The following is a 17,958-nucleotide window of genomic DNA, read 5'->3' as shown; positions in this document are numbered from 1 at the left end:
TAAGTTTCAGTAGTGTAACTAAACAGCACCTAAAACCCCTAGTAAAACAAGTTTCAGTGGTGTAACTAAACAGTACCTAAAACCCCTAGTAAAACAAGTTTCAGTGGTGTAACTAAACAGTACCTAAAACCTTTAGTAAAATAAGTTTCAGTAGTGTAACTAAACAGCACCTAAAACCCCTAGTAAAACAAGTTTCAGTAGAGTAACTAAACAGCACCTAAAACCCCTAGTAAAATAAGTTTCAGTGGTGTAACTAAACAGTACCTAAAACCCCTAGTAAAATAAGTTTCAGTAGTGTAACTAAACAGCACCTAAAACCCCTAGTAAAACAAGTTTCAGTGGTGTAACTAAACAGTACCTAAAACCCCTAGTAAAACAAGTTTCAGTGGTGTAACTAAACAGTACCTAAAACCTTTAGTAAAATAAGTTTCAGTAGTGTAACTAAACAGCACCTAAAACCCCTAGTAAAACAAGTTTCAGTAGAGTAACTAAACAGCACCTAAAACCCCTAGTAAAACAAGTTTTAGTAGAGTAACTAAACAGCACCTAAAACCCCTAGTAAAACAAGGTTTAGTAGTGTAACTAAACAGTACCTAAAACCCCTAGTAAAACAAGTTTCAGTAGAGTAACTAAACAGCACCTAAAACCCCTAGTAAAACAAGACACGTTAACAAAAGCTGGCTAGAGTCCAAGAGTGAAGCTCAGAGAGCAGAGTCAGACGGCCGGGATTTGCCCGTCATTATTGCCCTGTGTGTGACAGCTGGCCTCTGCGTCTTTGTCACCGTTCCCTTAATCACACACCAGCAGGTCTGCTGCAGCCTGCCACTGAGCTGTGGGTGACCTGGCAGATCGCACGCCCTGAAAAAGAACTGTTCACCCTGCCACACTTCCTGCTCCTACTGACAGCTGACTGTCTGGTGACTCTGACTGGTGACTCTTAACCCGGGCCGATTCTGGGCCAGGCGGCATTAGGTGGGGTTAGGGCCAAGGCCATGGTTTAGGGGGTTTGGGAGGCCAGCAAGATGGGTGGCCATTGTAATAGTTAATGTGGTCGTCATTCAGTGACGCTGAGCCTGCTGTCCACTTGTCTTTTACTTGTCTTCCTCCACCTCTTTCTTTTCCCTTTGCATGTTGGGGCCACATGGCCGCACGCTTATCAGCTGAGCTCAGGAAACGGTCGGTGTAAGAGGGGTCACGCGGCAGACGCTGTGTTCATTCTCTAGAGTAAAGCCCCCCACGATCTTCAACACACACACAACACGCACACACATACACCAGCACTGACATCACCCTCAACATGCGCACACACACACACCACACACACCATCAGTCTTGACACACACACAAACATCCCCACCCTTAACACGCTTGTGGACACACACACACACACACACCAAATCCCGCAAGTACCCCATCAGTATGAGAAGGTGCAGAGGGCATCCATATCATTAGTAGGGGGGAGAGGGACCCCCAGACAGACAGACAGTAGAGATGACAAGATCCATGGTCCAGACGGAGAGAGAGATAGCCCATTACGTAGTTCCTCCCTCTGTCCTCATGCATATATATATACCTTTACATTATTCAGGAAGAAAAATACAGAGGAAATAATGAGATCAACCGAACTACAAGGGGACAATAGAGGACAGAGTTATACAGCAGAAGGTGCAGCCGCCCTGACCTCGCGCTGTCACTTGACACCCTCGTTGTCACCCAAAGTCTCACTCACGACTCGAGTCAACCGGGTGGATAAGTACATATTGGTAAGTGGATGGGGTGAGTCGCCCTAACCTGCCCACCCCAATTTGTTACAACTAATTGCAATGTAAAGTAATTTTCAGTACTGTAAAGCATTGTAAAGCAATGTAAAGTAACGTAAGGTACTGCAATGTACTGTAAAGGGCTCCTGAATGGCGCAGCGGTCTAAGGCACTGCATCTCAGTGCAAGAGGTGTCACTACAGTCCCTGGTTCGAATCCAGGCTGTATCACATCTGTCTGTGATTGGGAGTCCCATAGGGCGTTTCACAATTGGCCCAGCATCGTCTGGGTTTGGCCGGGGTAGGCCGTCATTATAAATAAGAATTTGATCTTAACTGACTTGCCTAGTTAAATAAAGGTTCAATTTAAATAATACTAAAAAAGTAATGTAATGTAATGTAAGCACTATATACAGTATAGGGACCGTATTAATCTGAAATTGGGTCTGTGTAACCCTGTATGAATCAGGCAGGCAGAAGCACCCTCCACCCTCCCTGACAGGCTGCTGGGGATGGGGGTAGCAGGCCAGGCTGCCAGCCGTCCGCTCACATGGACACACTGGACGCCCATATGGCAGATCTGGAAAGGGTGGAGGGGGATTTGAAATGAATCAGCAGACCATCCCCAACTGTCCTCTACCACCACCAATGCAACACACACACACACACAAAATCACAGTCAACTGATGTGTGTGTGTTTGTATGGATCAATACAGTTAACCCTCAAGTGTGTGTTTGTATCTACACACTTTGTTGTGTCTAAGAGTCTTATGAACCCTGCAGGTGTTCCATTCATTGCAGCTTTTAGGAATATTAGATTGGATCCTTTAGAATGGCTTGGGTTGGCCACCTGCCATACACATTATGAAGAAGCAGCAGTATGACAGATGCATGAAGAGCAGGTTATATGGTCAAAGAATTTGTCATAATTCCAATGTTGTATGTGCCACTCAAATCAAACAGCATTGTCCACTTAGATAGATCATCTGATACTGTCAGGGTTTTCGCTGCTGGTCATTCAAGTCAAGTGCAGGAGAGCAGATATAGGTGATCAGGTGACTTTATTTGCCAAGAGCAATAACAGACGGGTGCAAACAGCTACAACTCAAGCCAACCGGCAAAAGTGACAAGCGCAAAATACCGTCAAGAATACAACCATACATTTCACCAAAATTTCCCCAATAGGGTACAGGCAATGCCCAGGGTGAAAAAAAACAGACTGGCGCGATACAATAAACACAAAACAAAAACAATTCAACACAAAGACATGGGGGGAACAGAGGAATATATATATGCAGTGTGATTAGGGAATGTAAACCAGGTGTGCGGGGAACAAGACAAAACAAATGGAACAATGAAAAATGGAGCGGCGATGGCTAGAAGACCGGTGACGTTGACCGCCGAACGCCGCCCGAACAAGGAGAGGAGCCGACTTCGGCGGAAGTCGTGACAGATACTGAGATGATAATAATAATAAACTCAGCATAAAAAGAAACGTCCCTTTTTCAGGATCCTCTCTTTCAAATATAATTTGTAAAAATCCAAAGAACTTCACATATTTTCATTGTAAAGGGTTGAAACACTGTTTCCCATGCTTGTTCAATGAACCATACACAATTAATGAACATGCACCTGTGGAACGGTCGTTAAGACACTAACAGTTTACAGACGGTAGGCAATTAAGGTCACAGTTATGAAAACGTAGGACACTAAAGAGGCCTTTCTACTGACTCTGAAAAACACCAAAAGAAAGATGCCCATGGTCCCTGCTCATCTGCGTGAATGTGCCTTAGGCATGCTGCAAGGAGGCATGAGGACTGCAGATGTGGCCAGGGCAATAAATTGCAATGTCCGTACTGTGAGACACCTAAGACAGCGCTACAGGACGGACAGCTGATCGTCCTCGCAGTGGCAGACAACGTGTAACAACACCTGCACAGGATCGGTACATCCAAACATCACACCTGCAGGACAGGTACAGGATGGCAACAACTACTGCCTGAGTTACACCAGGAACGCACAATCCCTCCATCAGTGCTCAGACTATCCGCAATAGGTTGAGAGAGGCTGGACTGAGGGTTTGCAGGCCTGTTGTAAAGGCAGGTCCTCACCAGACATCACCGGCAACAACTTTGCCTGTTGGCACAAACCCACCATCGCTGGACCAGACAGGACTGGCAAAAAGTGCTCTTCACTGACGAGTCGCGGTTTTGTCTCACCAGGGATGATGGTCGGATTCGCATTTATCGTCGAAGGAATGAGCGTTACACCGAGGCCTGTACTCTGGAGCGGGATCGATTTGGAGGTGGAGGGTCCATCATGGTTTGGGGCGGTGTGTCACAGCATCATCGGACTGAGCTTGTTATCATTGCAGGCAATCTCAATGCTGTGCATTACAGGGAAGTCATCCTCCTCCCTCATGTGGTACCCTTCCTGCAGGCTCATCCTGACATGACCCTCCAGCATGACAATGCCACCAGTTATACAGCTCGTTCTGTGTGTGATTTCCTGCAAGACAGGAATGTCAGTGTTCTGCCATGGCCAGCGAAGAGCCCGGATCTCAATCCCATTGAGCACGTCTGGGACCTGTTGGATCGGAGGGTGAGTGCTAGGGCCATTCCCCCCAGGAATGTCTGGGAACTTGCAGGTGCCTTGGTGGAAGAGTGAGGTAACATCTCACAGCAAGAACTGGCAAATCTGTTGCAGTCCATGGTGAGGAGATGCACTGCAGTACTTAATGCAGCTGGTGGCCACACCAGATACTGACTGCTACTTTTGATTTTGACCCCCCTTTGTTCAGGGACACATTATTCAATTTCTGTCAGTGACATGTCTGTGGAACTTGTTCAGTTTATGTCTCAGTTGTTGAATCTTGTTATGTTCATACAAATATTTACACATGTTAAGTTTGCTGAAAATAAACGCAGTTGACGGTGAGAGGACATTTCTTTCTTTGCTGAGTTTATGTTCTACTGTACTTGTCTGTAACTATCAGTCAATCTATTTTCACCTGCACATAATGTTGGTTAACCCAGAACTAAAATCTTGCATAATTTGGTCAGATCCTTGTAGTCTGTGCATGAGAGATTACATCGCACAAGGTCTTTCAAATAACAAATAATTTTTACAGTGTTTTAACACAGATCTGCAGCAGTAAATTGTATTGTCAGAACTGGGAAGATTATTCTGCGGTCCCACTTTATAAAAAACTACAACTCAAAAAGGCTTCATACCTTTATTTAACTAGGCAAGTCAGTTAAGAACATACTCTTATTTACAATGACGGTCTACACTGGCCAAACCCGGACAACGCTGGGCCAATTGTGCACCGCCCTATGGGACTCCCAATCACAGCCGGTTGGGATACAGCCTGGATTTGAACCAGGGTGTCTATAGTGATGCCGCTAGTGCTGAGATGCAGTGCCTAAGACCTCTGCGCCACTCGGGAGGGTTATGTGTGGTTATGGGTTCTGTCTGTCTGTCTGTCTGTTTGTCTGTTTCAAGATCGATCTATCTACACGTCTAACAGATTAATTTAAATTACCTTTGGAGATTAAGTGTACAGTTGAAGTCATAAATTTATATACACCTTAGCCAAATACATTTATACTCATTTTTTTTCACAATTCCTGACATTTAATCTGAGTAAAAATTCCCTGTTTTAGGTAAGTTAGGATCACCACTTTATTTTAAGAATGTGAAATGTCAGAATAATAGTAGAAATAATGATTTATTTCAGCTTTTAATTCTTTCATCACATTCCCATTGGGTCAGAAGTTTGCATACACTCAAATAGTATTTGGTAGCGTTGCCTTTAAAATGTTTAACTTGGGTCAAACGTTTTGGGTAGCCTTCCACAAGCTTCCCACAATAAGTTGGGTGAATTTTGGCCCATTCCTCCTGACAGAGCTGATGTAACTGAGTTAGGTTTGTAGGCCTCCTTGCTCGCACACGCTTTTTCAATTCTGCCCACAAATGTTTTTTCATCCCATTTTTCCTCCAAACATAACGATGGTCATTATGGCCAAACAGTTCTATTTTTGTTTCATCAGACCAGAGGACATTTCTCCAAAAAGTACGATCTTTGTCCCCATGTGCAGTTGCAAACCGTAGTCTGGCTTTTTTATGGCAGTTTTGGAGCAGTGGCTTCTTCCTTGCTGAGCGGCCTTTCAGGTTATGTCGATATAGGACTCGTTTTACTGTGGATATAGATACTTTTGTACCTGTTTCCTCCAGCATCTTCACAAGGTCCTTTGTTGTTGTTCTGGTATTGATTTGCACTTTTCGCACCAAAGTACGTTCATCTCTAGGAGACAGAACGCATCTCCTTCCTGAGCGGTATGACGGCTGTGTGGTCCCATGGTGTTTATACTTGCATACTATTGTTTGTACAGATGAACGTGGTACATTCAGGCATTTGGAAATTGCTCCCAAGGATGAACCAGACTTGTGGAGGTCTACACTTTTTTTCTGAGGTCTTGGCTGATTTCTTTTGATTTTCCCATGATGTCAAGCAAAGAGGCACTGAGTTTGAAGGTAGGCCTTGAAATACATCCACAGGTACACCAACAATTGACTCAAATTATGTCAATTAGCCTATCAGAAGCTTCTAAAGCCACAACATCCTTTTCTGGACTTTTCCAAGCTGTTTAAAGGCACAGTCAACTTAGTGTATGTAAACTTTTGACCCACTGGAATTGTGATATAGTGAATTATAAGTGAAATATCCTGTCTGTAAACAATTGTTGGAAAAATTACTTGTGTCATGCACAAAGTAGGTGTCCTAACCGACTTGCCCAAACTATAGTTTGTTAACAAGAAATTTGTGGACTGGTTGAAAAACGGGTTTTAATGACTCCAACCTAAGTGTATTTAAACTTCCGACTTCAACTGTGCTTTGATTTCATGTCTCTCTGTGTGTGTGTGTGTGTGTGTGTGTGTGTGTGTGTGTGTGTGTGTGTGTGTGTGTGTGTGTGTGTGTGTGTGTGTGTGTGTGTGTGTGTGTGTGTGTGTGTGTGTGTGTGTGTGTGTGTGTGTGTGTGTGTGTGTGTATTGAAATGGACATCTTTCTAGAAATGCTGTACTCAAGACACTATTGGGGTAAACAGTTAAACCTATAGTGCGTGGGGTGAGGGGTTGGGCTACATGGGGTGCTGGTGGCGTTTACGTGACTCGGCTTAGTATCATATGAATATGTATCACCATAACAAAGTCAGGGGATAGCTGAAGTTGAACGCAGAGTCACACTGACATCACGGCCTGTATTACCAAAGAGTCTCAGAGTAGGAATGCTGATCTAGGATCAGATCCCCCTCTGTCCATGTAATGTAATTCATTATTATCTAAAAGGAAAAACCGCTCCTAGATCGGCGTTCCTAATCAAATATCAAATATGGGCCCAGGTTTTGTCGTCTCCAGACTACATAAACCACCAAGCGGTGGGGCCCTCCTTATCCACATATTCTCTAATCTGTCTCCTCATTTCAGTATTGCATAAAAAACATCAACATCTATTTTAATGTAAAGTATTGTAGTTATAGCTGAGGTCAGAGGTCAGCCCACATGGCTACATTTAGCTTTTTCTGGCTACTTCCGAATTTTCTCTTCTTTCTCCCAAAGTGTGCACTTGTTCAATTCCCTTCACTGGTTTAAAAATACTATGGTGGAAACTCCCCACCCACCTTTACATTTTAGATTGGGAACACTCGTTCTGTATATGCATTCATTATGTGTCGCATTAGTGACACCCCAGGATGAGCAAAGACAACAGTCTCCTATGTAAAGATACCATAGACTTACGTGGAGACACACGCGATAGCTAGGTTCAACCACCAGAGGGTGGCAAAGGCTTGAAAAACCCAAGAAATGGGATCTAAAAAGCTATTGAACTACTTTGGAGTATTTCCCAGTGTCTTTCTTACTTTTAATTTTCTATTTGCCACAGATCACGAGCTATGGGCCAGTGAGCACAAAGTATCAATTATTAGCTTTCCAAAAATGTATAGGTGAAACCATATACAGAATACGCTTCTAAGTGTTTTGCACTGACAGATGTTCTATTGGAGTTATTTTACGGCAAACTCTTTCCTCACGATGTGTATTATCGTGTCTTAAAGGTAGACTGCATTCAACTTGAAGGGACTCCATTAGTGTAGTTCCTTCCTGTATCCTTGTAAGGGGTGTAGCAGTACAAAAAACTACATTAACTAGAGAGAGAGGGACAGACATGCGGGTTGAAGCTCCACGTTCTAAATCGGGGTAACTGCTGTGCTGTTTCACCTGCTGCCTAGTAACAGACGCAGCGCAGCAGCGCATTTACAACTGGACTATAGTTTGACAGACAAGCTCCTTTCTCGCGACTGTCTGGGATGTGTTCCAAATTGCAAACCTGTTCCCTATGTGGTGCGCAGGTTAGCGTTTTTCGTCATGAATCTTGTTCTGGAGGAAGCTCTGCAGAGTAGTCACTAGCTGGCACAGCCACTAAGTCATACATACAATCAGATTTTAAACCGAACCATAAACTTAACCACACTGCTAACACTAATGCCTATAACCCAAACCTTAAATTAAGACCAAAAGCTAATTTTTGTTTTCATGAATTTGAACAATATTGTCAATTTTGACTTTTCAGCTGGCCTACCTAAGGGGTAATCGCTCAGTTCTGCCTCCAGCACAAGACTCATGACAATTAACGTCAACCTGCATGTAATGCACTACTTTTGACCAGAGCAACCAGAAACCTATAGGGCCCTGGCAAAAAGTGCAGGGAATAGGGTGCCATTTGGTATCTGTTCTCTGTACTAAGAGCACACTCCCCTCACCCCTCAGTAATCCACATGTTGTCTGCCTTAGGCTCTTCGGAGTAATTGGCACATAGGGTTGTTATTGATTAAGTTTCAGAGCCCCATACTACATCCTCGTCTACAGCATGGTGTTAACTTCTTTTGAGGAAGGGCCATATGCTAAGAGCCCAAGAAGAGGTCAATATAGTCTGTATCCCAAATGGCACCCTATTCCCTATATAGTGCACTGCTGTTAACCAGGACCCATAGGGGTCTAATAGTGAAAAGAGTACTGTTTTTGGCTTAGTGAGATGGTTGGGATGGTTGTCTCCTATTAAACAGTTTATAGGTTATTGATGATCCTATTATACAGGCAATTTTAATCTCAAAGTGGACTGAGTTGCTATTTCTCAGCACTTTTATAAAGTAGGCCTTCACTTTCTTCATTGAATGTGTGTTTTTTATATACTTAAACAAAATGGATACATATCATGTCTTTCCTTTAACCTTTTGAGGTGCAAAACTGTAGTGGACTATTAGGCTATAATGTAAATGAATCATATAAAGTTTCCCCCTGGTAGAATTCAACATCATCACTAAAGTGGGATTGTATTGTAAAACATTTTGGCTAAAGATAATGGGATATTATACCACCATTAGATACAATGCAACATCATACAAATCATGTATGTTTCATACAAGTGTAAAGAACAAGTTATAACATGACATTGTGGCTCCCGAGTGGCACAGCGGTCAAAGGCACTGCATCTCAGTGCTTGAGGCGTCACTACAGACACCCTGGTTCGAATCCATACTGTATCACAACCGGCCACGATTGGGTGTCTCATAGGGTGGTGCACAATTGGCCCAGTGTCAACAGGGTTCGGCTGGTGATGGCTGTTATTGTAATAAAGAATTTGTTCCCTAACGACGCTGGGACTCCCAATCACGACTGGAATCGAACCAGGATTTATAGTGATGCCTCTAGCAGTGCCTTAGACACCTGCGCCACTCCGGAGCCACAATTGCTGGACTGGTGTCCGAGTCCTGGTTGTGGCTACCCCGAATTCGCTACAATATCAATATTTTTTTATCAGAGAAAACATCAATCTTATATTAAAATATTTAATATAAGATTTAAAAAATATAAGATTAAAATATTTGACCCATCAAAAGCATTGTTAGGAGTAGTTTGATTTGGTAGGCTACTGCAGCCTTTGATTCTTGTTAAATCGGCATGTCTGTCAATAGAATGATTTCTAACACTTTATTGTGGTTTTTATGAAGAAATATGAAAGTCCAGCACCAATTAACGATTTTCATCGACAAAAAACATGTTGGCCACACTGCAACAACTTTGTTCATTAATTAATTAAAAGAATTCTGCTCAATGAACTTTCGAGTATGATATTGCAAAACATCTTGGAATAGGAGAGGGAGTTGGAGGGGGCTGGGTCTACTGCCTTACCCCTATCTCTTTACACGACTGCCAACCCGTCTATAGAGTTATTCCAGGAATGTGTTGAACATGGCTGCCGCGATGAAGGCACAGAAAACTGGACTGTTGGAACTTCGAGTTACCGTGGACCGTTGGATCCGTGTATTAGCCACACTTACGGAGGAGACTTTAACCGTGAGCCCCGGAGAGGTCGCCGAAGAACCAGTGAAACCCAACCCAACTCCCGCCGGTGACATTAATGGAGACCCAGCCAACCTCAGCTCCTTTCCCGTCCCAGAAACGATCACTAACGTTAAGCGCACGGTGAGAGTTACAAAGCAAGATGTGGGAGGACTTGGAATTAGTATTAAAGGTAAGTCCAACATGGTGCGCTATTAAACAATACTCTAAAACATGTATTTGGTCCCTTTTCTAAATGTAACTATGTAAACTACCCGACACTTGGATTAGAATGACCTAAAAGTAAATGCTGAAAGTAGCCTACTAAAATTATCCCTCACCGAAGACTTCAACTCTTCAAAGGTCAGTCATTGGGTTGAAGGTTTTCGTGCTGTATGTATTGCACTAGATAGACTACGCCTATTTATCAAAATTCTAACAGCGGAAACCTATTGAAAGAACACATCACAAACTATTCTCACCAAGACCAGCCCTATCAGTTCATCATGAAAGTATCCCAATAACCCGTGCAACGTTGCAAGCAACTGTATTTATTTAGACATTTTATTTTGATGACCTGATTCTCTCTCTAAACACGTTATATGACAGGGTAAAGATAGTCTACCAGGAAAGTTCGAAGTTGGTAAGGCTGCATGGTAACTTTTAGTGAAAGCTAGTCTATCTGCCATGTAATAATGGCATGTAGTGAACTCTTCATATAGAAATAAAAGCTGCTGTTATGCAAGCACCACTGTGAAATAGTTACATGATGTCATGGGAGTGAAATGTTGTCTAATGTATTCCCCTGGGAATTTGGAGCCAGAGTCTGAAATCCATACCAAAAGCTGACATTTAAGATGCTATGGCAGTCTACTACATCAAACAAGTAGGCTAAGGTCCATATGTCGTATTGAATAAGAAAATCTATTTATTACATGATTTTTCTTTCAAATACTGTGTTTACAAGTTATTATTCCCAACATCGAAATGTCTCCGAATAGTCCATGGTCTGTTTGGAGTATTGCTCAATCAAAGTTATGGCTCAAACTTGTGATTGGGAGGCAATGATCTTCCTGCGTCATCAAAATCGAAAAGCAAGTCAACAAAAACCCTTTGAGACACACCCTTTTCATCTAGGCTACTGGATTATCTACTGTACACCACTCAGGGCACAATTGAAAATGAGATTCTGGTCTCAATTGGGCTCCCTGATTAAATAAAAGTTAATAAAACATTTGTATATATATTTAAAAAACTGTAGCGTGCACATGCAATCAGATACATTGATGAAACATGCTTGTAGGAAGAGCAAGACTTTTGAGGTCTCAAGCAGAAAATACAGAATACTACCCTACTCCTGTGTGTGTGTGTGTGTGTGTGTGTGTGTGTGTGTGTGTGTGTGTGTGTGTGTGTGTGTGTGTGTGTGTGTGTGTGTGTGTGTGTGTGTGTGTGTGTGTGTGTGTGTGTGTGTGTGTGTGTGTGTGTGTGTGTGTGTGTGTGTGTGTGTGTGTGTGAGAGAGAAGGGGGTGAGGGGAGTTCAACCCCTTCAACATCACTTAATCTAGAGAATAACATTCCTGTGCTCAGTTATGTTTAGTAGCTCCCAGGCTGATAAAAAACTATTTTCCTCCACAATCTTCTGCCCACCTGTAAGAACAGGCAGCTGCCACTCAGATCTCCCAACATGGTGTCTCAGATCTCCCAACATGGTGTGGTGGCCTATAGCCTCAGCTGTCACTCAGATCTCCCAACATGGTGTCTCAGATCTCCCAACATGGTGTGGTGACCTATAGCCTCAGCTGTCACTCAGATCTCCCAACATGGTGTGGTGGTCTATAGCCTCAGCTGTCACTCAGATCTCCCAACATGGTGTGGTGACCTATAGCCTCAGCTGTCACTCAGATCTCCCAACATGGTGTCTCAGATCTCCCAACATGGTGTGGTGACCTATAGCCTCAGCTGTCACTCAGATCTCCCAACATGGTGTGGTGGTCTATAGCCTCAGCTGTCACTCAGATCTTCCAACATGGTGTGGTGGCCTATAGCCTCAGCTGTCACTCAGATCTTCCAACATGGTGTGGTGGCCTATAGCCTCAGCTGTCACTCAGATCTTCCAACATGGTGTGGTGGCCTATAGCCTCAGCTGTCACTCAAATCTCCCAACATGGTGTCTCAGATCTCCCAACATGGTGTGGTGACCTATAGCCTCAGCTGTCACTCAGATCTCCCAACATGGTGTGGTGGTCTATAGCCTCAGCTGTCAATAAAGATCTTCCAACATGGTGTGGTGGCCTATAGCCTCAGCTGTCACTCAGATCTCCCAACATGCTGTCACTCAGATCTCCCAACATGGTGTGGTGGCCTATAGCCTCAGCTGTCACTCAGATCTTCCAACATGGTGTGGTGGCCTATAGCCTCAGCTGTCACTCAGATCTCCCAACATGGTGTGGTGGCCTATAGCCTCAGCTGTCACTCAGATCTCCCAACATGGTGTGGTGGCCTATAGCCTCAGCTGTCACTCAGATCTCCCAACATGCTGTCACTCAGCTCTCCCAACATGGTGTCACTCAGATCTCCCAACATGGTGTCTCACATCTCCCAACATGGTGTGGTGGCCTATAGCCTCAGCTGTCACTCAGATCTCCCAACATGGTGTCTCAGATCTCCCAACATGGTGTGGTGACCTATAGCCTCAGCTGTCACTCAGATCTCCCAACATGGTGTGGTGACCTATAGCCTCAGCTGTCACTCAGATCTCCCAACATGGTGTCTCAGATCTCCCAACATGGTGTAGTGACCTATAGCCTCAGCTGTCACTCAGATCTCCCAACATGGTGTGGTGGCCTATAGCCTCAGCTGTCACTCAGATCTCCCAACATGGTGTGGTGACCTATAGCCTCAGCTGTCACTCAGATCTCCCAACATGGTGTGGTGACCTATAGCCTCAGCTGTCACTCAGATCTCCCAACATGGTGTGGTGGCCTATAGCCTCAGCTGTCACTCAGATCTCCCAACATGGTGTGGTGACCTATAGCCTCAGCTGTCACTCAGATCTCCCAACATGGTGTGGTGACCTATAGCCTCAGCTGTCACTCAGATCTCCCAACATGGTGTGGTGGCCTATAGCCTCAGCTGTCACTCAGATCTTCCAACATGGTGTGGTGGTCTATAGCCTCATCTGTCACTCAGATCTCCCAACATGGTGTGGTGACCTATAGCCTCAGCTGTCACTCAGATCTCCCAACATGGTGTCTCAGATCTCCCAACATGGTGTAGTGACCTATAGCCTCAGCTGTCACTCAGATCTCCCAACATGGTGTGGTGGCCTATAGCCTCAGCTGTCACTCAGATCTTCCAACATGGTGTGGTGGTCTATAGCCTCATCTGTCACTCAGATCTTCCAACATGGTGTGGTGGCCTATAGCCTCATCTGTCACTCAGATCTTCCAACATGGTGTGGTGACCTATAGCCTCAGCTGTCACTCAGATCTTCCAACATGGTGTGGTGGCCTATAGCCTCAGCTGTCACTCAGATCTCCCAACATGGTGTGGTGGCCTATAGCCTCATCTGTCACTCAGATCTTCCAACATGGTGTGGTGGCCTATAGCCTCATCTGTCACTCAGATCTTCCAACATGGTGTGGTGGTCTATAGCCTCAGCTGTCACTCAGATCTTCCAACATGGTGTGGTGGTCTATAGCCTCAGCTGTCACTCACATCTCCCAACATGGTGTGGTGGTCTATAGCCTCATCTGTCACTCAGATCTCCCAACATGGTGTGGTGGCCTATAGCCTCAGCTGTCACTCAAATCTCCCAACATGGTGTGGTGGCCTATAGCCTCAGCTGTCACTCAGATCTCCCAACATGGTGTGGTGACCTATAGCCTCAGCTGTCACTCAGATCTCCCAACATGGTGTGGTGACCTATAGCCTCAGCTGTCACTCAGATCTCCCAACATGGTGTGGTGGCCTATAGCCTCAGCTGTCACTCAGATCTCCCAACATGGTGTGGTGACCTATAGCCTCAGCTGTCACTCAGATCTCCCAACATGGTGTGGTGGCCTATAGCCTCAGCTGTCACTCAGATCTCCCAACATGGTGTATCAGATCTCACAACATGGTGTGGTGGCCTATAGCCTCAGCTGTCACTCAGATCTCCCAACATGGTGTGGTGGCCTATAGCCTCAGCTATCACTCAGATCTCCCAACATGGTGTGGTGGCCTATAGCCTCAGCTGTCACTCAGATCTTCCAACATGGTGTCTCAGATCTCCCAACATGGTGTGGTGACCTATAGCCTCAGCTGTCACTCAGATCTCCCAACATGGTGTGGTGGCCTATAGCCTCAGCTGTCACTCAGATCTCCCAACATGCTGTCACTCAGATCTCCCAACATGGTGTGGTGGCCTATAGCCTCAGCTGTCACTCAGATCTCCCAACATGGTGTGGTGGCCTATAGCCTCAGCTGTCACTCAGATCTTCCAACATGGTGTGGTGACCTATAGCCTCAGCTGTCACTCAGATCTCCCAACATGGTGTGGTGGTCTATGGCCTCAGCTGTCACTCAGATATCCCAACATGGTGTGGTGACCTATAGCCTCAGCTGTCACTCAGATATCCCAACATGGTGTGGTGGCCTATAGCCTCAGCTGTCACTCAGATCTCCCAACATGCTGTCACTCAGATCTCCCAACATGGTGTGGTGGCCTATAGCCTCAGCTGTCACTCAGATCTCCCAACATGGTGTGGTGGCCTATAGCCTCAGCTGTCACTCAGATCTCCCAACATGCTGTCACTCAGCTCTCCCAACATGGTGTCACTCAGATCTCCCAACATGGTGTGGTGACCTATAGCCTCAGCTGTCACTCAGATCTCCCAACATGGTGTGGTGACCTATAGCCTCAGCTGTCACTCAGATCTCCCAACATGGTGTGGTGGCCTATAGCCTCAGCTGTCACTCAGATCTCCCAACATGGTGTGGTGGCCTATAGCCTCAGCTGTCACTCAGATCTCCCAACATGGTGTGGTGACCTATAGCCTCAGCTGTCACTCAGATCTTCCAACATGGTGTCTCAGATCTCCCAACATGGTGTGGTGGCCTATAGCCTCAGCTGTCACTCAGATCTCCCAACATGGTGTGGTGGCCTATAGCCTCAGCTGTCACTCAGATCTTCCAACATGCTGTCACTCAGATCTCCCAACATGGTGTGGTGGCCTATAGCCTCAGCTGTCACTCAGATCTCCCAACATGGTGTGGTGGCCTATAGCCTCAGCTGTCACTCAGATCTCCCAACATGGTGTGGTGACCTATAGCCTCAGCTGTCACTCAGATCTTCCAACATGGTGTCTCAGATCTCCCAACATGGTGTGGTGGCCTATAGCCTCAGCTGTCACTCAGATCTCCCAACATGGTGTGGTGGCCTATAGCCTCAGCTGTCACTCAGATCTTCCAACATGCTGTCACTCAGATCTCCCAACATGGTGTGGTGGCCTATAGCCTCAGCTGTCACTCAGATCTCCCAACATGGTGTGGTGGCCTATAGCCTCAGCTGTCACTCAGATCTCCCAACATGGTGTGGTGACCTATAGCCTCAGCTGTCACTCAGATCTCCCAACATGGTGTGGTGACCTATAGCCTCAGCTGTCACTCAGATCTCCCAACATGGTGTGGTGACCTATAGCCTCAGCTGTCACTCAGATATCCCAACATGGTGTGGTGACCTATAGCCTCAGCTGTCACTCAGATATCCCAACATGGTGTGGTGACCTATAGCCTCAGCTGTCACTCAGATATCCCAACATGGTGTGGTGACCTATAGCCTCAGCTGTCACTCAGATCTCCCAACATGGTGTGGTGACCTATAGCCTCAGCTGTCACTCAGATATCCCAACATGGTGTGGTGGCCTATAGCCTCAGCTGTCACTCAGATATCCCAACATGGTGTGGTGGCCTATAGCCTCAGCTGTCACTCAGATCTCCCAACATGCTGTCACTCAGATCTCCCAACATGGTGTGGTGGCCTATAGCCTCAGCTGTCACTCAGATCTCCCAACATGGTGTGGTGGCCTATAGCCTCAGCTGTCACTCAGATCTCCCAACATGGTGTGGTGACCTATAGCCTCAGCTGTCACTCAGATCTCCCAACATGGTGTGGTGACCTATAGCCTCAGCTGTCACTCAGATCTCCCAACATGGTGTGGTGACCTATAGCCTCAGCTGTCACTCAGATATCCCAACATGGTGTGGTGGCCTATAGCCTCAGCTGTCACTCAGATATCCCAACATGGTGTGGTGGCCTATAGCCTCAGCTGTCACTCAGATCTCCCAACATGGTGTGGTGGCCTATAGCCTCAGCTGTCACTCAGATATCCCAACATGGTGTGGTGGCCTATAGCCTCAGCTGTCACTCAGATCTCCCAACATGGTGTGGTGGCCTATAGCCTCAGCTGTCACTCAGATCTCCCAACATGGTGTGGTGGCCTATAGCCTCAGCTGTCACTCAGATCTCCCAACATGGTGTGGTGGCCTATAGCCTCAGCTGTCACTCAGATCTCCCAACATGGTGTGGTGGCCTATAGCCTCAGCTGTCACTCAGATCTCCCAACATGGTGTGGTGGCCTATAGCCTCAGCTGTCACTCAGATCTCCCAACATGGTGTCTCAGATCTCCCAACATGGTGTGGTGGCCTATAGCCTCAGCTGTCACTCAGATCTCCCAACATGGTGTGGTGGCCTATAGCCTCAGCTGTCACTCAGATCTCCCAACATGGTGTGGTGACCTATAGCCTCAGCTGTCACTCAGATCTCCCAACATGGTGTCTCAGATCTCCCAACATGGTGTGGTGGCCTATAGCCTCACATTCCTTTTGATGTTTTAAACAGGAGCAGAGCTGGTTAGGAAAATACCTCTCAGTATTGTCAATGACACAAACACACCCAATAACATATGCACTATACACACACATACACATGGATTTAGTACTGTAGATATGTGGTAGTGGTGGAGTAGGGGCCTGAGGGCACACAGTGTGTTGTGAAATATGCGAATGTATTGTAATGTTTTTAAAATTGTATAAACTGCCTTAATGTTGCTGGACCCCAGGAAGAGTAGCTGCTGCCTTGCCTTGGCCTCAGATAATGGGGATCCATAATAAATACAAATAGAATCCAGTCTGAGAACTTCTATCATATAAAAAAAGGCACCGTCATCAAACATCAATGGCTGTGTTTATCATGGCTGTTGTGAATAATGTTTATCATGGAGAGACTAAAGGTCTATGGCAGGGAGCTGGGCGATATGCTCAAAAATCCATATTACGATAAATTACCTGAATTGATGCGATAACTATAAATAGAACGATAAGTTTATAACGTTCATTTGCACCACAGTTTATTTTTATTTTTATTTTTTATTATTCTTTAAACTACTACTGCCATCCAGGACCTCTATCAGGTGGTGTCAGAGGAAGAGACAAAAAATTACCAAAGACTCCAGCCATCCAATCCATAGACTGTTCGCTCTGCTACCGTCTCACAAACGGTACCAGAGCATTGGCTCTTAGACCAACAGGCTCAGAGACAGCTTCTACCCCTAAGCCATAAGACAGCTAAATAGCCAGACTGCTAAGTAGTCAATTAATGGTACCGGAATGATCCGCACTGACTCTGTCTTGCACTGACCCTACACACACTCAACTAGACTATATATAGACACTAAATTGACACTGCCCAAAAGACTTGAAAATGGCTTTCTAACAATGATCAACAACCATCTTGACAGAGCTTGAAGAATATTTTTAAA

General features: G+C 45.4%; 1 protein-coding gene across 1 annotated transcript in view; it reads left to right on the top strand.

The window, feature by feature from the left end:
* The first annotated feature begins 10,004 nt into the window (after positions 1 to 10,004).
* The window catches only part of LOC139536289 (alpha-1-syntrophin-like), a 65,439-nt gene continuing 57,485 nt past the window's right edge, over positions 10,005 to 17,958 (top strand). The window contains exon 1 of the mRNA XM_071336697.1: positions 10,005 to 10,351. Within this exon, the coding sequence (XP_071192798.1) occupies positions 10,069 to 10,351 (283 nt within the window). The 5' untranslated portion in view covers positions 10,005 to 10,068. The remainder of the gene's footprint in view (positions 10,352 to 17,958) is intronic.

The sequence above is a fragment of the Salvelinus alpinus genome, chromosome 12 (assembly GCF_045679555.1).
Source record: "Salvelinus alpinus chromosome 12, SLU_Salpinus.1, whole genome shotgun sequence".
In the NCBI taxonomy this organism is placed as follows: domain Eukaryota; kingdom Metazoa; phylum Chordata; class Actinopteri; order Salmoniformes; family Salmonidae; genus Salvelinus; species Salvelinus alpinus.
This window is presented reverse-complemented; position numbering and strand designations above follow the sequence as displayed.